The sequence below is a fragment of the Lithobates pipiens genome, unplaced genomic scaffold (assembly GCF_037356315.1).
Source record: "Lithobates pipiens isolate NorthernLeopardFrog02 unplaced genomic scaffold, aLitPip1_a1.2 Scaffold_8, whole genome shotgun sequence".
In the NCBI taxonomy this organism is placed as follows: domain Eukaryota; kingdom Metazoa; phylum Chordata; class Amphibia; order Anura; family Ranidae; genus Lithobates; species Lithobates pipiens.
This window is the reverse complement of record NW_027507903.1, coordinates 199,734,848-199,757,154: the sequence shown is the minus strand read 5'-3', so window position 1 is coordinate 199,757,154 and position 22,307 is coordinate 199,734,848. Positions and strand designations below refer to the sequence as shown.

General features: G+C 43.6%; 1 protein-coding gene across 1 annotated transcript in view; it reads left to right on the top strand.

Moving 5' to 3' along the window:
* LOC143963642 (hyaluronidase-1-like) overlaps positions 1 to 22,307 on the top strand; it is a 42,045-nt gene that overhangs the window by 14,512 nt on the left and 5,226 nt on the right. Inside the window, exon 2 of the mRNA XM_077473329.1 lies at positions 14,561 to 15,525. Within this exon, the coding sequence (XP_077329455.1) occupies positions 14,587 to 15,525 (939 nt within the window). The 5' untranslated portion in view covers positions 14,561 to 14,586. The remainder of the gene's footprint in view (positions 1 to 14,560; positions 15,526 to 22,307) is intronic.

Here is a 22,307-nt window from a genome sequence, read left to right as displayed (position 1 = left end):
TTTCTTTTAAAGGTATTTGACTGACTCTGCGATTTTTATTTTTTGCGATATAAACGTAAAAAGACCGCAAATTTTGAAAAAAAATGATATTTTCTACTTTTTGTTATTAGAAAAATCCAATAAACTCAATTTTAGTCATACATTTAGGCCAAAATGTATTCAGCCACATGTCTTTGGTAAAAAAAAAGTCAATAATTGTATATTTATTGGTTTGCGCAAAAGTTGTCACATCTACAAACTAAGGTACATTTTCTGGAATTTACGCAGCTTTTATTTTATGACTGCCTATCTCATTTCTTGAGGTGCTAAAATGGCAGGGCAGTACAAAACCCCCCCAAATGACCCCATTTTGGAAAGTAGACACCCTAAGGAAATTGATAAGAGGCATGTTGAGCCCATTGAATATTTTATTTTTTTGCCGCAAGCGATTGAATAATGACAAAAAAAAAAATTTTTTTTTTTTTTTACACAAAGTTGTCACTAAATGATATATTGCTCACACATGCCATGGTTATATGTGGAATTGTACCCCAAAATACATTCTGCTGCTTCTCCTGAGTACGGGGATACCACATGTGGTCGACTTTTTGGAAGCCTAGCCGCGTACGGGGCCCCGAAAGCCAAGCACCGCCTTCAGGATTTCTAAGGGCATACATATGTCATTTTACTCCTCACTACCTATCACAGTTTTGAAGGCCATAAAATGCCAAGATGGCACAAAACCCCCACAAATGACCCCATTTTAGAAAGTAGACACCCCAAGCTATTTGCTGAGAGGCATGTTGAGTCCATGGAATATTTTATATTTTGCCACAAGTTGCGGGAAAATGACAAACTTTATAAATTTTTCACAAAGTTGTCACTAAATGATATATTGCTTACACATGCTATGGGCATATGTGAAATTACACCCCAAAATAAATTCTGCTGCTTCTCCTGAGTACGGGGATACCACATGTGTGGGATTTTTTGGGAGCCTAGCCGCGTACGGGGCCCCGAAAACCAAGCACCGCCTTCAGGCTTTCTAAGGCCGTAAATTTTTAATTTCACGCCTCACTACCTATTACAGTTTTGAAGGCCATAAAATGCCAAGATGGCACAAAACCCCCACAAATGACCCCATTTTAGAAAGTAGACACCCCAAGCTATTTGCTGAGAGGCATGTTGAGTCCATGGAATATTTTATATTTTGCCGCAAGTTGCGGGAAAATTACAAACTTTTTTTATTTTATTTTTTTTTTTCACAAAGTTGTCACTAAATGATATATTGCTCACGCATGCCATGGGCATATGTGAAATGACACCCCAAAATAAATTCTGCTGCTTCTCCTGAGTACGGGGATACCACATATGTGGGACTTTTTGGGAGCCTAGCTGCGTACGGGGCCCCAAAAGCCAAGAACCGCCTTCAGGCTTTCTAAGGGCGTAAATCTTTGATTTCACGCCTCACTACCTATTACAGTTTTGAAGGCCATAAAATGCCAAGATGGCACAAAACACCCACAAATGACCCCATTTTAGAAAGTAGACACCCCAAGCTATTTGCTGAGAGGCATGTTGAGTCCATGGAATATTTTATATTTTGCCGCAAGTTGCGGGAAATTTACAAACTTTTTTTTTTTTATTTTTTTTTTCACAAAGTTGTCACTAAATGATATATTGCTCATGCATGCCATGGGCATATGTAAAATGACACCCCAAAATAAATTCTGCTGCTTCTCCTGAGTACGGGGATACCACATGTGTGGGATTTTTTGGGAGCCTAGGTGCGTACGGGGCCCCGAAAGCCAAGAACCGCCTTCAGGCTTTCTAAGGGCGTAAATCTTTGATTTCACGCCTCACTACCTATTACAGTTTTGAAGGCCATAAAATGCCAAGATGGCACAAAACCCCCACAAATGACCCCATTTTAGAAAGTAGACACCCCAAGCTATTTGCTGAGAGGCATGTTGAGTCCATGGAATATTTTATATTTTGCCACAAGTTGCGGGAAAATTACAAACTTTTATTTTTTTTTCACAAAGTTGTCACTAAATGATATATTGCTCACACATGCCAGGGACATATGTGAAATGACACCCCAAAATAAATTCTGCTGCTTCTCCTGAGTACGGGGATACCACATGTGTGGGACTTTTTGGGAGCCTAGTCGCGTACGGGGCCCCGAAAACCAAGAACCGCCTTCAGGATTTCTAAGGGTGTAAATTTTGGATTTTACACCTCACTACCTATCACAGTTTTGAAGGCCATAAAATGCCAAAATAGCACAAAACCCCCCAAAATGACCCCATTTTGGAAAGTAGACACCCCAAGCTATTTGCCGAGAGGCATGGTGAGTATTTTGCAGCTCTCATTTGTTTTTGAAAATGAAGAAAAAAAAAAATAATGTATATTTTTTTTCTTTTTTTCAATTTTCAAAACTTTGTGACAAAAATGAAGGTCTGCAAAATACTAACCATACCTCTCGGCAAATAGCTTGGGGTGTCTCCTTTCCAAAATGGGGTCACTTGGGGGGATTTTGTGCTATCTGGGCATTCCATGGCCTCCGAAACTGTGATAGGCAGTGAGGAATGAAATCTAAAATTTACACCCTTAGAAATCCTGAAGGTGGTGCTTGGATTTTGGGGTACCGTACGCGGTTAGGCTCCCAAAAGGTCTCACACTTGTGGTATCCCCGTACTCAGGAGAAGCAACAGAATGTATTTTGGGGTGTAATTTTACATATAACCATGGCATGTTTGAGCAATATATCATTTAATGACAACTTTGTGCAAAAAAAAAAAAAAAATAATAATAATGTATTTTTTCCACAACTTTTGTCAAAATATAAAATATTCCATGGACTCGACCTGCCTCTCAGCAAATAGCTTGGGGTGTCTACTTTCTAAAATGGGGTCATTTGGGGGGGTTTTGAACTGTCCTGGCATTTTATGCACAACATTTAGAAGCTTATGTCACACATCACCCACTCTTCTAACCACTTGAAGAAAAAGCCCTTTCTGACACTTTTTGTTTACATGAAAAAATATTTTTTTTTGCAAGAAAATTACTTTGAACCCCCAAACATGTAGTGTTTTTTTAAAGCAAAAGCCCTACCGATTAAAATGGTGGGTGTTTCATATTTTTTTTTCACACGGTATTTGCGCGGCGATTTTTCAAACGCATTTTTTGGGGAAAAAACACACTTTTTTTTATTTTAATGCACTAAAAATCACTATATTGCCCAAATGTTTGATGAAATAAAAAATATGATCTTAGGCCGAGTACATGGATACCAAACACGACATGCTTTAAAATTGCGCAGAAACGTGCAGCGGCGACAAACTACGTACATTTTTAAAAGCCTTTAAATGCCTTTACAGGTGACCACTTTAGATTTACGGAGGAGGTCTACTGCTAAAATTAGTACCCTCGATCTGACCTTCGCGGTGATACCTCACATGCATGGTGCAATTGCTGTTTACATATGCCACCAGACCAACGCTTGTGTTCCGCGTTGCGCCTTAGCAGGGGGGGACAGGGGTGGTTTTTTTTTTTTTTTTTTTTTTTATTATTTATTTTGCTTTTTTATTTTTTTTTTAAACTGTTCCTTTCATTTATATATATTTTTTTATGATTTTTATTGTTATCTCAGGGAATATAAATATCCCCTATGATTGCAATAGGTAGTGACAGGTACTCTTTTTTTAAAAAATTAGGGTCTATCAGACCCTAGATCTCTCCTCTGTCCTCAAAGCATCTGACCACACCAAGATCGGTGTGATAAAATGCTTTCCCAATTTCCCAATGGCGCTGTTTACATCCCGCAAAATCTAAGTCATGAAATGCTCGTAGCTTCCGGTGTCTTAGGCCATAGAGATGATTGGAGCCATTCTGGTCTCTGATCAGCTCTATGGTCAGCTGGCGGAACCACCGGCTGCATTCTCAGGTTCCCTGTTGGGACAGGAGAGCCTGAGAAAACCATGGAAGATGGTGCGGGGGGGGGGACATTCCCTCCCACTGCTTGTAAAAGTAGTCTAGAGGCTAATTAGCCACTAGGATTGCTTTTACATAAAAGCCGACCGCTGGCTGAAAAGAATGATACCAAGATGATACCTAAACCTGCAGGCATCATTCTGGTATAAGCACTCAAAGTCCCGCAACATACCAGTATGTTGCTGGAACTGGTTGGGCATATATTGTATTTTTTTTTTCATGCAGCCTGTGGGCTGAACGAAAAAAAAATATTGATCGGTGGGCATGCCCACCATTAGATACCACCCTTCATCCACCCACTTTCTAATGGTGGGCATACATGCACCATTTATATATGCCGAAGCATGGGGGCATCCTCCCGCAAAAGGTAGGAGCAGATCGTTCCTCCACCCCGTATGCCCCCATGCTTCGGCATATATGCTCTTTTTTAACTGTGGTGGTGAAATCACCCCCGACAGTGCTGGAGTCGCGGCTTTATGTATCGTGGGAGCAAACGCTGTTGCTGTCAAGATAAATAAATCCGCTCTGCAGCAGAATGGCGTACCTGCTAAGCAAATGATGGTTAACAATAAAACAAAGTAACATTACAGTATAACAGTAGGACTTACCATACCTGCAAAGCAAATACAAAAAAAATCGCAAAAAATAACACATTTAACACAATCTGTGCCTAAAATATATATATGCCGAAGCATGGGGGCATCCTCCCGCAAAAAAGTTATGCCGCGTACATACATTCAAACTTTTCCACGGGCAAGCCCTCCGTCGGAATTTTGACTGTATGTACGCGGCATTAGGAGCAAAATCGATCCTCCACCCCTTATGCCCCCATGCTTCGGCATATATGCTCTTTTTTAACTGTGGTGGTGAAATCACCTCCGACAGCGCTGGAGTCGTGGCTTTACATATCGTGGGAGCAAACGCTGTTGCTGTCAAGATAAATAAATCCACGCTACAGCTGAATGGCGTACCTGAAAACAAAAAATGGTTAACAATAAAACATTGCAGAATAGAATACAGTACAAAGGAGCAGAACAATAGAGAGAGAATAGAGAGCGAGAGAGAACAATAAAACGACAACTATTTTTGGTTTTTTTATTTTATATTTTTTTTGGTTTTTTTGGTTTTTTTACTTTTTTTTTTTTTTTTTTTTAACACTTTTTTTTGTAACTTTAACACTTTTTCTGTTGTAACGGTTCCAGCGGTTTGGGTCTCTCAAAATGTGATGGCATCTTGGGAGACCCTGTGAACGTGTGCCTAGCTTGTGCAATGCTGTACCCTGCGCTAATACTCAACTAGTTCATGGTAGCGTTCAAAACACTCACCCTGACAAAGACCAGGATTGCCAGGACAGCGGGGACAATAAGAACGGGTGTCACGCCTAAATCCGCGCTTGGTACAGACACGACATCTTTTTTGGGGGGTTCGTTGGGTAGGGGTACTCGGGAGGACATAAGAATAATGCCTCTCATGCAGCCGGCTTACTGCATCTGGTAGGGGAAGGTGAGGTGGAGCACCGCCTGGATACAGAAGGGCTCTGACGATATCCTCCTGGAATTTGAGGAAGGATCCAGTCCGTCCTGAAGCTTTGTGTAGTACATAAGCATTCAGTATAGCCAATTGGAATAAATAAACAGACACTTTTTTGTACCAGCGTCTGGACTTACGGGCAACTAGATACGGCGCCAACAACTGGTCATTGAGGTCCACCCCTCCCATGTTAAGGTTATATTTGTGGACACAGAGGGGTTTCTCCACAACACCAGTCGCCGTAGAAATTTGGACCGTCGTGTCTGCATGAAGGGAGGTAAGAACGAAAACATTCTTATTATCCCTCCACTTCATAGCGAGCAAATTATTACTGCGCAAGCAGGCTCTCTCCCCCAGCCTAAGACGGGACTCTACAAGCCGCTGGGGAAAGCCCCGGCGATTAGGTCGCACGGTGCCACATGCTCCAATCTGCTGATCAAACAAGTGACTAAAGAGTGGCACGCTTGTGTAATAATTGTCCACGTACAAGTGGTACCCCTTTCCGAATAAGGGTGACACCATGTCCCACACTATCTTGCCAGCGCTTCCTATGTAGTCAGGGCAGTTCTCCGGCTCTACGTGACTATCTCTTCCCTCATAAACCATGAAACTACGTGTATAGCCTGTGGCCCTGTCACAGAGCTTATACATCTTGACCCCGTATCTGGAACGCTTGTTGGGGACGTATTGTTTGAAGGACAAGCGACCAGAAAATTTAATCAGGGACTCATCAACGCAGACAACTTGATCGGGAGTAAACAAGGCTGCAAAACGTTGGTTGAAGTGGTTTATGAGGGGCCGAATTTTGTAGAGCCGATCATACTCAGGGTCTCCACGAGGACGACAGAGTTCATTGTCGCTGAAGTGCATGAACCGCAAAATCATCTCGTATCGTGCCCTGGACATGGAAGCAGAGAACACGCGCATATGGTGAATTGGGTCAATGGACCAATATGACCGCAACTCACTCTTTTTGGTTATGCCCATGTTGAGGGAGAGGCCCAGAAAGATTTTAAATTCGGAAACCGTAACTGGTTTCCATTGTCTGGCAAGGGCGGACTGGGGAATAGTGGCGATGTGTTGAGCAGCGTACAAATTGGTTTGGTCCACAATAGATCTAAAGAGATCTTCGGTGAAAAACAGTGAGTAAAAGTCAAGTGTCGTAAAATCAACTGTTTCCACGTTAATGCCAGGTTGGCCAGTGAATGGGGGAAGTACGGGTTCTGCAGAAGTGGTGGGCACCCAAATAGGATTGGCGAATTCTGCAGGAAGGGCACTATGGGTACGACGGGCCTGTCTTTGTCTTCTTCTTGGTGGCAGCGGGACACTACTTGTGCTTGCCACCTCGCCAGCTTGAACTGCACTTATGGGACTCGCCACGTCACCACGTGTTACTGCAGTGCTGGATGTAGGTCCAGGGTGTACTAGGCCGCTGGTGCTTGCCAGTTCACCAGAAGGTTGAGCGGCTCTAGTATGTCTCTGCTCCATACGAGTGACCTGCGGTTCCTGCACCTCAACAACAGAATACATACGGGATTGGGCACACCTGTTCTTAACAGCGGCCTCATCTCCGTCGTCAGAGCTATCTGTCATGGAGCCGCTGTCCTCTACAGGATCGTATTCTGAGCCTGAATCTGACAGATGAGTGACGTCCTCTTCACTATCTGTCATGCTCAGAAACGTGTAGGCCTCATCACTAGTGTACCTTCGCTTTGCCATTTTGGGCTCTAAATTTAGGGGTACACTAGTGAGACTCACAGGTAAAAAAGCACCTAGCCTGTCAGCGACTGTTTCAAAACGCTACAAAAAAAACTGTTAGCGATCGCAGGGATCAAGCCTGACTCTGCGAACGCTGCAGTTATGTGTGTTGTGTTTTGTAAGTGACAGTGATCGATCGATACTGCACTTGGGTGGGCTGGGCTGGGCTTGGCGGAGGGGCTAAACGCAGGTGCTAGCGGGTATCTGGGCTGATCCCGCTAACAATGCGTTTTGGGAAACCTAAAATGCTGGCAACGCTAATATATATCTGATCAGATACTATATTACTAAGGGAGGTGTATGCTTTGCGCGTGGGTGTTAGCGGTACTGGCACTAACCTGACGCTGGGGCGACGCAGGCCTTATCTGACCCTAAAAAACTTATATCACCCGCCGGGTGATCAGGGGGTTAAACCTTTATTAGGTAATAAATGGCGGGTGCCCTGAAACAAAAAAATATAACTAACCAACCAGCGTCACCTGTAACAGTTATATGGTGATCACTGGTGAAAGGGTTAACTGGGGGGCAATCAGGGGGCTATGCGGTAGTATATGGGGGTCCCTGACGCTATAAAAAGCTGCGGCGAACCCAAATACTTACCTGCCTATCTAGCGTCACCTGTGACACTAATACAGCGATCAGAAAAAAATCGCTTATTAGTGACACTGGCGACGGGGGGTGATCACGGGGTTAAACCTTTATTGGGGGGGTTAGGGGGGCACCCTAGAGCTAAAGGGGGCTAGCCCTAACTGCCCTAACAGTTATTACAGTCACAAATGACACCAATGCAAAAAAAAAAAAAAAAAAATAAAAAAAAAAAAAATGCACTTGGTGTCACTGTGACTGGGGGGGGCAGGGGTGATTGGGGGGTGATTGGGGGGTGATCAGGGGGGTGAAAAGTGTGCCTGGCGTGTTCTACTGTTAGTGTAGTGTTAGGTGCAACTCACCGATCCTCTCTCCTCCGTGCCGGAACGAAAAAGACCGACACGAGGAGAGAATACATCACTTCCTCTCCTGTGTTTACATTACAGGAGAGGAAGTGATGTCAGGGGGGATTTTCATTCGTCGGGAGCGATCGCGAGGGGGTGGCCATGAATGAATGGCCGTCCCCTCGTCCGGGATCGCTCCCGAACGAATACCGACCGCCGCAGGCACCGGGCGGGGGCCCGATCGGGCCCCCGACCCGCGGGAAGGCAAGGACGTACATTTATGTGCTTATGCCTGCCCGTGCCATTCTGATGACGTACATCGGCGTGAGGCGGTCGGCAACTGGTTAAAGTGAAAGTAACCCCTCCTATAATTTTCAGCCAAGGAAGATGCCATCTTGGCCTCCGTTTAATCTTTAACTGCCATGAAGCTGCACATGTGATCAGTTATGACACCAGCCATTGGATGGTTTGCCAGTTTGGTTGAGAGCACAACCAATGTGACAGTTAGCATTTCCGGCATGTTTTTCAAACTGTTAGATCGATGGGTTTACTTCTGCTTTAAGGATTGTGGCTCATACTGAGGGATCAAATTATTATTAACCTTGTGGCTAAAAATATTACAGAAAGTGAGAGCATCAATTATACATCAAGCTGGATTTATGCCACGTAAAAATCAGGAAAATGCTGGTCGGTGTCTTGCTAGGTCATGATAACAATGGAGACAGTGCCATGGAATTTTTAGACCTTATTAAACCATCCAACTCCATTATTTAGAACTTCATATGGTCACATGGCTCAACTTGGATTTGGTGCAAAATTTCTTCTATTGAATCCAGACTATCTATAACACTTCAGTAACTTCCATATTAGTAAACAATGTTATTTATCCTCTTTTTAAACTACACAGGGGAATCTAAAGTGTCCCTGATCACCTTAACTTTTTCCAATAGCAGTATTAACGATCAGGATGCTGTCCAGCCCACAGTTTAAGGCTGGGTTCACACTAGTGCAAATTGGATGGGGGTTTCTCCACATCCAATTCACATGACAGGAGACTGGTTCACACATCTCCGTGGTGGCCGTGAAGCAGATTGCACAGGGGTCCTGTGAGTCTTTGGGTCCATTTTAGGTCTGAATTAGGCCGAAAATTCGGGCCTGATTCATCCCTGAAATGGAGAACAGGGAAGCACTGGACCCCTGCGGTGAGCCGCATCCACACAAAGTGTGAACCCAGCCTAAATAAAACTATATGTAGACAGCATGACTTTGAATCTAGAAAACTCTGGTTGCTCACCATATATCAGTTAATAATCTTATTTATATTGACCTTCATCACAAAAGTATAAAATGAGTAACAAGCTACAACAGGTAGAAATATTCAAATATTTGGGAATTTATATCAAATACACTTCATAATTTTATGTAGCCAGTAAAGAACCCATATTGCCATTGGTTTAGAGTAAAAACAGCAGCCTGAAGCCATCTGCCACTCAATCTCATAAAAAAAAGTTAGTTTAATATAAATAGAATTATTCAGTCTACATTGATTGAGTTGTTAAAAGAGAAGTATGTTTTTTTCCCCCTTTTATACTTCCCTAGGTGGATGCAGCATGCTGCATCTGTCCACCGGCGTCTCTACACTGAGAACCATGAAACACCGCTGATGGCTCAGTTCGCACAGATCCCCGAGAGGAGAGCTGCTGACTATCAATCGGCACCTCTCCTCTCTGCTCCTCCATGTTCATTGGAGCGCTGAGCTGTGGAGGGGCAGGGAGCGGCCATCTCAGGCTCTCAGCGGCTTGCTGAGAGCCTTGGACAGGCATCAGTCCAGGCACTTGACAGATCCAGACTTTATTGTCGCAATGACTCGGTGCCTGGACTAATTCCAGTGAGGTCAGCAGAGAGCGGACTTTGGTCCACTCTCTGCTGAGAACGGGTAACAGGAGTGCAAAATTAATTGCACTCCCGTGACTCTTAGGAGAAGCCCAGCCAAACAAGCTCAGGTTGGACTTCTCCTTTAAAGTGGAGTTCCTGTCACCGCAATTATTATATTTTTTAACAGGCATCCCTCCCACTGCATTAATTTAAACACATAAACTATATGTGTATATGCTAGTGGATAGGAATCCTATTATTTTTTTTTTTTTTACTTACAGTTTATCTGATCCTTTTCTGGCCGTTGCTATGATGAGTATGGCCTTATGAAGCCCACTCGCAACCTCCTCCTGGATAACATATCGAGAGGTGCATGCTGGGTAACCAGCATGCACCTCTCGATCTCACGCATGCGCGATGCTCCGGCAGCCGTATCGCCAATTGTTTATCAATTTGCCATAACAACGAGCGGTGACGGAGGAAGGTCCAGCCCCGTTGTTATTGCAACCTAGATAGATCCGCCTTAAATTGCATAATTTCCTGTTGGGAAATAACGCGATTTTTTAACACACTCCTGCCCACTGACTCCTGGGGAATGACTTGCATTTCCCAAGAGCACAGGCGAGGGAGGAAGTGATGCTGAGCTCCGCAGACCTGGAAGTGGCAGATTAGGAGACACCACCTAGCAACAGGGCACTTCGGGTAAGTAAAACATTTTTTTTCACTCCAAATGTTTGTCATTATTGATCAAGGACTAGGAAAATGTAAAAAAAAAAGGGTGGAACTCCGCTTTAATGCTGTCAATACTAAAAAAAAATATTTTCTATGAATAGTCTTATTTTTTCTCTGAAAAGGCTGAAGCTAATTACCCTGCAGAGACCGCAGGACTAGGAAGGCTTGCCCATTTTTTTTCTTTACTATATTGGTAAATTGTAATACTATGGAATTCATTCTTTCCAAACAACCCCTGTACAGGCAGTCCCCAAGTTATATACATCCGACTTACACGACTCATACGTACAAATGGAGGGAGACAACAGGAAGTTAGAGGAAATCTACCCTTAGGAAGTTATAATGAAAAAAAATCTGTCTCCACTGAAGCTTTATCAGCAATCCTTGTTTCCACAACAACCCAAAAATTTCAAAATCCAATTTGTCACAGGGACAGAAAGTTAGGTGAAATATGCTGACAGACAGCAAAATAAACATTACAGGGGCATTAACCCTCCCCTATGCTATCCAAAAAACATTAAAACAGTTTTTAGGCTGGAGTTACACTTAAAAAATTTACCTGATTCAACTTACATACAAATTCAACTTAAAGTGGAGGGCCACCCTGAAAAAAAAAGACATAAAAATTTAGAAAAGAATCTGAAAAGAAAAAAATGACATTTTTTTTTTAACTTACCAGAAATGCTTGTTGCTAGGCACATCGTCCTAATCTGCCTCTTCCTCCTCCGCGGTGATCTTCTGTCTTCTCTCCTCCGCGCGGCATCTTCTGGGTAATGGGTCGCGCTGTGTTCTGGGAACTGTGTGTCCCAGAACACAGCGCGCCCCATTCACAAAGCGCTGCGCGACTTGCATGCACTTGCTTGCATGCGCAGTAGGAAACGGGCAGTGAAGCCACAAGGCTCCACTGCCTGTTTCCCTTAGCCAAAATCGCTGCGCCGGGACCCGAGACCCGAGGGACGGGTCAGCCTCGGGCGGCCGACATCGCGGGTGCCCTGGACAGGTAAGTGTGCTTATTAAAAGTCAGCAGCTACAGTGTTTGCAGCTGCTGACTTTTAATTTTTTTTTTAAACCGACCCTCCTCTTTAAGGATAAATCTAGATAACTTATCTTATTTGTAACAGGGGGCTGCCTGTATTGTCTTTCACACTTTAGCCTGGAGAGTGTGGCATTATAGAAGAATTCCAAGCATGGATATTTTATACATGGTTACATTGGTCCAGTCCATATCTGGCGGATGTCCCTGGAAGCTGGAAATCACTGAAGTTTTGAGCAGCTGGCATGCTGCATTCTGAATACAGGAGATTGGCCCCTCAGCATAGGAGCCACACTGAATGCAAAGTCATCTCCCTGCGTCTTTGCAGCGCCCAATTGGAGAGGAAAGGTATATATACAGTATCTCACAAAAGTGAGTACACTCCTCACATTTTTGTAAATATTTTATTATATCTTTTTATGTGACAACACTGAAGAAATTACACTTTGCTACAATGTAAAGTAGTGAGTATACAGCTTGTTCAACAGTGTCAATTTTCTGTCCCCTCAAAATAACTCAACACACAGCCATTAATGTTTAAACCACTGGCAACAAAAGTGAGTACACCCCTAAGTGAAAATGTCCAAATTGGGCAAAAGTGTCAATATTTCGTGTGGCCATCATTATTTTCCAGCACTGTCTTAACCATCTTGGGCTTGGAGTTCACCAGAGCTTCACAGGTTGTCACTGGAGTCCACTTCCACTCCTCCATGACGACATCACAGAGCTGGTAGATGTTAGAGACCTTGCGCTCCTCCACCCTCCCTTTGAGGATGCCCCACAGATGCTCAATAGGGTTTAGTTCTGAAAACATGCTTGGCTAGTTCATCATCTTTACCCTCAGCTTCTTTAGCAAGGGAGTGGTGGTCTTGGAGGTGTGTTTGGGGTCGTTATCATGTTGGAATACTGCCCTGCGGCCCAGTCTCCAAAGTGAAGGGGATCATGCTTTGCTTCAGTATGTCACAGTATATGTTGGCATTCATGGTTCCCTCAATGAACTGTAGCTCCCCAGTGTTGGCAGCACTCATGCAGCCCAGACCTTGACACCAAAATGCTTGACTTTAGGCAAGACACACTTGTCTTTGTACTCCTCACCTGGTTTGCCGCCACAAACGCTTGACACCATCTGAACCAAATAAGTTTATCTTGGTCTCATCAGACCACAGGACATGGTTCCAGTAATTCATATCCTTAGTCTGCTTGTCTTCTGCAAACTGTTTGCGGGCTTTCTTGTGCATCATCTTTAGAAGAGGCTTCCATCAGGGAAGACAGCCAAGCAGACCAATTTGATGCAGTGTGCAGCGTATGGTGTGAGCACTGACAGGCTGACCCCCCACCCCTTCAACCTATGCAGCAATGTTGGCAGCACTTTTATGTCTATTTCCCAAAGACAACCTCTGGATATGATGCTGAGCACGTGCACTCAACTTCTTCGGTCGACCATGGCGAAGCCTGTTCTGAGTGGACCCTGTCCTGTTAAACCGTTGCATGGTCTTGGCCGCCGTGCTACAGCTCAGTTTCAGGGTCTTGGCAATCTTCTTATAGCCTAGGCCTGTGATGGCGAACCTTGACACCCCAGATGTTTTGGAACTACTTTTCCTATGATGTTCAACTACACTGCAGAGTGCATGAGAATCATGGGAAATGTAGTTCCAAAACATGTGGGATGCCAAGGTTCGCCATCACTGGCCTAGGCCATCTTTATATAGAGCAACTATTATTTTTTTCAGATCCTCAAAGAATTCTTTGCTATGAGGTGCCATGTTGAACTTCCAGTGACCAGTATGAGAGCGATAACACCAAATTTAACACACCTGCTCCCCATTCACATCTGAGACCTTGTAACACTAACGAGTCACATGACACCCGAGAGAGAAAAGGCTAACTGGGCCCAATTTGGACATTTTCTCTTATGGGTGTAACCACTTTTGTTGCCAACGGTTCAGACATTAATGGCTGTGTGTTATTTTGAAGGGACAGCAAATGTACACTGTTATACAAGCTTTACACTCACTACTTTACATTGTAGCAAAGTGTAATTTCTTCAGTGTTGTCACATGAAAAGATATAATAAAATATTTACAAAAAAGTGAGGGGTGTACTCACTTTTGTGAGATACTGTATGTAGTTACATTGGTTGGCCCAAGCTGGACCAATATAACTATGTATAAAATATCCATACATGGAATTCCTGGAGTTCCTTCCTGAAAACCGATTATGCAGTGAAAAGGATTTACCTAACACTATAATTATTTGGGGGATTCGTCAGTTTAAAGTGTATACAGTATATGCTCAAAATGTAATATTATCTATTAATATCCACATTGAATATTTATTATTTCTGAAATAAAAGGATACTGTATGCTGTGACCATAGAACGCTTTAAACATGTCCTATATTTTCCAGGAGATAACGGGTTGTAAAGGATGGGAAGTATGGGATGTTTTTATTTTTAGATAGATTGGAGAGGGATTAGAACACCTATCTGGTATTTTATTGCTTTCTGTGTCATTCTTATTTTTAGTCCTCATATAGGGAAATAAAAATAAATATTATGGAGAAATATGTATAAAAATTGCCTCCTGTAGTAAAAAGCAAACTAGTACATTTCTATATACGTAACACAGGTATATCTAACTAAACAAAGGATTATGTTTTTAATGGCGCGTGCATAAAATATGGTCACGTTCAATAAACGTATGTTTTTGTAATTTCTTTCATTTCCCAGAAAATTTTTTATTCAAGCTTGCGAAGATGTCCTCCAGGATTTTCATTTCTCAGTGGTTGATATGGTGTTTGGCTCTTTTCATCACCATTACTATCATTAATGGTCAACGGTTGAAGAAAGCAAAATCACCTATATTGCGCGATAAACCATTTATTGCTATCTGGAATGCACCCACGCAGCAATGTAAACAGAGATATAAAATTGACTTGGATCTCAGTGTCTTTGACATAGTTGCAAATCCAAATGAAACCTTGAGTGGTCAGAATGTCACAATATTTTATCCTTCCCATCTGGGCTACTACCCATATGTCACTGATGATGGAATATCTGTTAATGGTGGGATACCACAAAATCAAAGTCTTGCACAACACCTCAGTAAAGCTAAAGAAGATATTGTCAAATTTTTACCAAATAAAGATTTCCAAGGCTTAGCAGTCATAGATTGGGAAAACTGGAGGCCCCTGTGGGATAGAAACTGGGACAAGAAAAACATCTACAGAACTAAATCGATTGAGCTGGTAAAGATGCTTCATCCAGACTGGCCTATCAATTTATTACAGAAACAAGCCAAAGAAGAATTTACTTTTGCTGCAAAGAGTATTATGAGCGAGACGGTTCTTCTGGGTCAAGAAATTCGATCTAATGGCCTTTGGGGTTATTATCTATTTCCAGATTGCTACAATCATGATTATAAGCGACATCCTGATACCTATACAGGACAATGTCCAGATATTGAAGTAAAGCGCAATGATAACCTGCATTGGATGTGGAAATACAGCACTGCTCTGTTCCCTTCCATATATCTAGATAGTGTTCTTGAATCAACAAAAAATGCACAAAAATTTGTTCATCATCGTTTAAGAGAAGCAACACGTGTTGCTACAATGTCTGGTAAACACTATGTATTGCCAGTTTACGCATATGCAAGACCTTTTTACTCATATACTCTTAATCCCTTGTCAGAGGTAAGTAAACTAAATACACAGTATATACAGCCTATCTATCTATCTATCTATCAATTTTGCATTTACAGTAGAATATTGTACAGTAAATAAAAGCTCAACTCCAGGCATGATATATAAGATACAAATTATGGCAGCTCTATATTCATTCACATGTATTTGAATGAGTGTATACAATCAAGTGTATCTTAAAGTGTTTCTAAAGGCAATTTTTTTTTAATTTAAATAAAAAAGTTATAAATTGGGAAGATGAGGAGGAGAGAGAGGATACCGTTTTTTTCCTCTTTCTCCTCTTCTTCTTTCTCCCTCTTCTCTGTCTACCCCTGTCACCTACCTTTAACATCCCATTGTGTTCCCTTGTCCCTGGTATACGGCTGCACCCCTGTCTGCCTTCTGAATACCTCCCCCCACTATTTATCCTTCTTCCCTGATTCCCCATTAGGCCCGAAGTCCACCTCACAACAACTCCCAATTAGGGCTGCAACTAACGATTATTTTCATAATCGATTAGTTGGCCGATTATTGTTTCAATTAATCGATTAATCGGATAAAATCATAAAAAAAACGTGATATGCAATTTTTTTTCGTTTATTTAAAGTAATAATGAAAATTATGGGGCACTGTTCCTCCTGAGAACACCAATGATGGGGCAGCACTATTCCTCCTGGGAACACCAATGATGGGGCACTATTCCTTCCGGGAACACCAGTGAGGGGGCACTATTACTCCCAGGAACACCAATGGTGGGGTACTATTCCACCCAGGAACACCACTGATGGGGCTCTATTCCTCCCGGGGATACCAATGATAGGGCACTATTCCCCCCTCCCAGGAACACCAATAGGGCACTTTTTCTCCCCCCTCCCAGATAAACCAATGATGGGGCACTATTCCTCCCAGAAACACCAATGATGGGGTACTATTCCACTCAGGAACATCAATGACGGGGCACTATTTCTCCCAGGAACATCAATGATGGGGCAGCACTATTCCTCCCAGGAACACCAATGATGGGGCACTATTCCTCCCAGGAATACCAATGATGAAGCATTATTCCTCCCGGGAACACCAATTATGGGGTACTATTCCACCCAAGAACAGCAATGATGGGGCACTATTCCTCCCAGGAACACCAATGATGGGGCACTATTCTCCCTCCCAGGAACACCAATGGGGCACTATCCCCCCTCCCCACCCAGGAACACCAATGGGGCACTATTCCCCCCCAGGAAAACCAATGATGGGGCACTATTCCACCCTCCCCCTCAGAACACCAATGATGGGGCAGAAATACCTTGGATCATGAGGCACTTGCCATCACAGAAATGAATGTACTGTACTGACTGAGTATTCTGTATAACCATTAGCCGCTACCTTATCACTTCACACAGGTGCAGTTCAGCTCTCACGGCTGCTTCTCTCCTCTCTCTGTCTATTCCCTCGAGGTAGCAGCGTGTTGGGCTGACAATATCAGGGGGGAGCTGACGTCAGCGAGGAGGAGAGGTGCGGATGTGCGACGCGGATGTACCTGGTCACATGAGCACCACCGTATTCTCATGAGAATACGGTGGCGGCACCGCATTGTATAAAGGAGGATTCTAACAGACTAGCAAGAAGGAAGGTCCAACTAATCGATAATGAAAATCACTGACAACGATTTTCATTATCGATTATTATCAATAATATCGATTAATCCTTTCAGCCCTACTCCCAATCCCTTTAAAGTAAAACTAAGGACATGAGGTTCCCTAAAACTTTTATGCAGTTAGCCGCTTTTTCTTTCCCATGGATGATTACACTGGCAAGATTGTACTGTTCCTTGTGTCCTGCTAGCATATCATGTTCTCTTCTTTACTGTAAACTTCTGAATCTTGCTGGACTTAATGTCTTTAAGCATATGCATTTGTTAAGTGCTCGAGCTAGTCTGTATGGTAAATTAATCTCCTAAATAAAACATGTTTAAACATTTTAAAAAATGGTATTGCACAGAGTAGTCCCTTACCTTCTCTTTTGAAGTTCCCTGCTGTTCACTTCTCCTTTTCTCCATGTGTCCCCATAGCAAGCCAGGTGCTCGAGGGGCACACATGCAGTTTCGCTCCCAAGCCGAACTGTATGCATCTATAGATAAACACAACTTGAACAAACAATGAGAAATAAACAGATGCAAGGTATTTCTCCCTCAGTGCTCATGCAAAAATTATAAAATATTAAAGCTGCTACTATAAAAAAATATGAACTGTATCCAAAAATATGTTTAAAAAAACAAAAGTCTTTCAAACATTAGTAGCACTTAAGAAGTTCATATGTAAATAAAGATAAAAAGTTCCTCTTGTGTTTTAATTATACAAAGCAGGTAGCTGATCCATTCGTACAAAATGTTGAACACCAAATCTCTGCAGATCAAAATCCTAGATAAATCCTTCTCCACATTGTGTCTATGGGAATCCCCTGTTGGTAATTCACTTACCGGAAGGTAATGGGTTAACAGCGTGCCTTTCACTGGTTTTGTATCAGCGGACTCTGTTTAATTCACTCAAATAGGGCTGGATCCGTGGATGGATGTTTGGATGGCTGTCAGCACAATCTGCATGCTTCCATCTAAATTTAGCTTATGACGAGCGAAGAAACAGAAGTGCTCATAGTGTAATCCAGTAAATTAAAATAATTTTATTTAAAAAAACAAAGTGATCCCATATAGATCAAAAATAGTATAAGCATGTATCATATCTCCGTACTAAATCGCTGAGTCCCGATATACCTTATTACCGCTAAGAGCGGTATTCCCGGGTAAGGTATCACAGAAGATCAACGGCGTGGTCATGCATGTGGTCAGTTGTGGTCATGCCATGACACGCGTTTCCCCAATGCTTTCGTCAGAGGGCGCCCTGGAAGCATGCAGAGTGCCCTGACAGCCATCCAAACATCCATCCACGGATCCAGCCATATTTGAGTGAATTAAACAGAGTCCGCTGATACCAAACCAGTAAAAGGCACGCTGTTAACCCTTTACCTTCCGGTAAGTGAATTACCTTCAGGGGATTCCCATAGCAGCAATGTGGTAAAGGATTTATCTGGGATTTTGATCTGCAAAGATTTGGTGTTCAACATTTTGTAAGAACGGATCAGCCACTACCCCCACACCCTGCTTTGTATAATTAAAACACAAGTGGAACTTTTTATCTTTATTTACATATGAACTTCTTAAGAGCTACTAATGTTTGAAAGACTGTTTTTTTAAAACAGATTTTTTAATACAGATACACACAACTTGGCTTGGCCATGCCCCCCCCCCCCCCCGCCTCCTCAAAGGATTTGACTGACAGCAGCAGGAGCCAATGGCTCCCACTACTACCTCGGTCTCCCACAAAAAGGGGAGAGAAGAGATGGTGCCTATGACAGTGGTTAATCAACGACAAGTAAGTGTTTTGGGTTGCACAATGCATTAAGGGAATGTATTAAGGTGAAAAAATTTTAACTTTAGAGCAAAACTTTAAAGTGATACTAAAGTCTTGTTTTTTGTTAAAAATAATAAACATGTCATACTTACCTGCTCTGTGCAGTGGTTTTGCAGAGAGCAGCCCAGATCCTCCTTTTCTTTCATCCCCCACCAGCATTCCTGGCCCCTCCATCCTGTTGAGTGCCCCCACAGCAAGCAGCTTGCTATGGGGGCACCCAAGCCACAGCTCCCTGTGTCCATTCAGACATGGAGCCAAGGCCTGGCCTCTCCCCCTCTCTCCTCATTGGCTCACTGACTTTGATTGACAGCAGCAGGAGCCAATGGCGCTTCACTGCTGTCTCAGCCAATTAGGAGGGAGAGTCTCGGACAGCCGAGTCTCTCATGCAACATCGCTGGATTGAGATGGCTCAGGTAAGTATTAGGGGGGCCGTGGGGGGCTGCTGCACACAGAAGACTTTTTATCTTAATGCAAAGAATGCATTAAGATAAAAAAAACCTTCTACCTTTATGACCACTTTAAGGTAAAACCTTTTTTTAGTTTTGAATTTAGCTGGGAATGGTTATCAGCATTGTCAGATTTTTATTGTTTTCGTGTTTCCTAGGGATAATTTTACTCTATTTTTGCCTAGTGACCAGCAGAAAAGTCCTATATTGGGTACACCTGTAGAGACAACTGTTTAAAGGCACAGTATAGCCCCACACTCTTTTGGCCATACTTCTCCTGTGGCTCACAGTAGTACAGGTAATTCTGCACTCCTGTAACCCAGGTTCAGCTGACAGTGGACTAAAGTCTGTTGTCGGCTGATGTAACAGAGCTGGTCCAGGTTCTACAGGGAACCTGACAATCGAGATCCACTCTGATGCCTGACAGGAAGCTGGCTCATCCTCTTCCACCCTCTTCCCAGCCCAGCGCTCAGGGGCAGAGCATAGAAAAGTGACTGGCAATCACCACGCTTTGTTCAGAGTGGACCTGAGAACTGAGCAATCAGAGGTTGTTGATCACTCCTTTCTCTGTGTAGAACTGGCAGGGGGCTGCAGCAGCAGATTGATGCTGCAACCATCTAAGTGCGTGTGTACAGTATGTTTTTCTATTTTTTTACATTACAGTTTCTCTTTTAAAAGAGGAATTCCCTTACTTGATATGTTGTATGCAAATGTATTGACTTGGAAGGTGCTAACAGGACAAGAAAGCAGAGTAATCTGTAGGATAACCTTATCAGTCTACTTCAGCTCTTCCCCTGCTTAAACAGATTGGGGTGAAGAGAAGACACCAATATGTTTCTTAATGTGCATCTGAATCCAAAACATTTCTTAATTTTAGATTAGCACAGGGTTAGAACCCCCGTAAGGTGTTGTTATTCTGTGTGTGTCCACACAGGGAGGATTTATGCTCTGTATTTATCCTAGTGACCTGTCATCAGGACTAAAAGTGGGGTAGGAAATCCAAAATTATGACTTGTAACCGGAACAGTGAGGAAGAATACAGTGACAACCAAAAGAAGAATTATTTAAAGTGGAATTATTCTACACATTTTTTTTTAAATAAATGGGCCCCCAGGAGGTGTATGCCATAGTATTATGACAGGCTTACCTATCAAATGATGCCCTACGGCACTGCGAGCGTTCTTGCTGGCCAGGGGCACTGCCATCTTCTCCCAGTCATTCTTCAGGGTTCCATCTATTCGGCCACTTGAATGGCTGGGCTTCAATGACATCACATCCAAGAGCGGCAGAGGAGTCCAATAGAGTCTTTTTTGTCACAAAAACTCTACCTGCCAGCAGTTTCTTAAAATGTAAGTTTATTTCTGCTTTTAAGCGGTTGTAAAGGCAGAAGTTTTTGTTTATCTTAATGCATTCTATGCATTAAGATAAAAAGCCTTCTGTATGCAGCAGCCCCCCTCAGCCCCCCTAACAATTACCTGAGGTCCCTCTCTGTTCAGCGATGTCTACGAGTATCTCAGCTGTCTGACATTCTCCTTCCTCATTGGCTGAGACACCGCAGTCCATTGGTGCCCATTGCTGTCAAAGTCAGCTAGTCAATCAGGGGAGAGAGGGGGTGGAGCCGGGTCAGGGCTCTGTGTCTGAATGGACACAGGGAGCTGTGACTCGGCTTGGGTACCCCCATAGCAACCTGCTTGGAGCTTTGCTTTGTGTACTCCAAATCATTTGGTGGAGGGGGGATTATGGGCTTGGCCCCTTAGTTCCAGTGAAGGGAACTCTTAAGGCATCAGCATACCAAGACATTTTGGACGATTTCATGCTCCCAACTTTGTGGGAACAGTTTGGGGATGGCCCCATCCTGTTCCAACATGACTGTGCACCAGTGCACAAAGCAAGGTCCATAAAGACATGGATGAGCGAGTTTGGGGTGGAGGAACTTGACTGGCCTGCACAAAGTCCTGACCTCAACTCAATAGAACACATTTGGGATGAATTAGAGCAGAAACTGCCAGCCAGGCCTTCTCGTCCAACATCAGTGTCTGATCTCACAAATGCGCTTCTGGAAGAATGGTCATACATTCCCATAGACACACTCCTAAACCTTGTGAACAGCCTTCCCAGAAAAGTTAAAGCTGTTATAGCTGCAAAGGGTGGGCCAACTCAATATTGAACCCCACGGACTAAGCCTGCGATGCCATTAACCACTTCAGCCCTGGAGGATTTGGCTACTCAATGAAATGTGTGTAAATTACACTGGCAGTGAAGGGGTCAACCACTAGGGGGCGGTGAAGGGGTTAAGTGTGTCCTAGGAAGTGATTCTAACTGTGAGGCTAGGGCTAGGCTTGAACACACAGGACATTGATCGCTGCTTTTGATGACAGACAGCAGTTGATCACTGTCCTGTCAATAGGCAGAACGGGGAAATGCTTAGTTTACAAAAGCATCTCCCCATTCTACCTCTCCGTGACACGATCGCCGGGAGACCGACGGACATCGAGTCTGCAGGACCCGTGGGCGCGATCACGGAGAACGCGATGGGGGCGTGCATGTGCCAGGGGCAGCTGCGCGCGCGCCACTATTGGCGGGAATTCCAGTTGATCACTGTCCTGTCAATAGGCAGAACGGGGGAATGCTTAGTTTACAAAAGCATCTCCCCGTTCTACCTCTCCGTGACACGATCGCCGGGAGACCGACGGACATCGAGTCTGCAGGACCCGTGGGCGCGATCACGGAGAACGCGATGGGGGCGCGCATGTGCCAGGGGCAGCTGCGCGCGCGCCACTATTGGCGGGAATTCCAAAGGGACGTACAGCTACGCTCAATTGCCCAGCCGCGCCATTCTGCCTTTGCAAATATACATGGGGCGGTCGGCAAGCGGTTAAAGTTC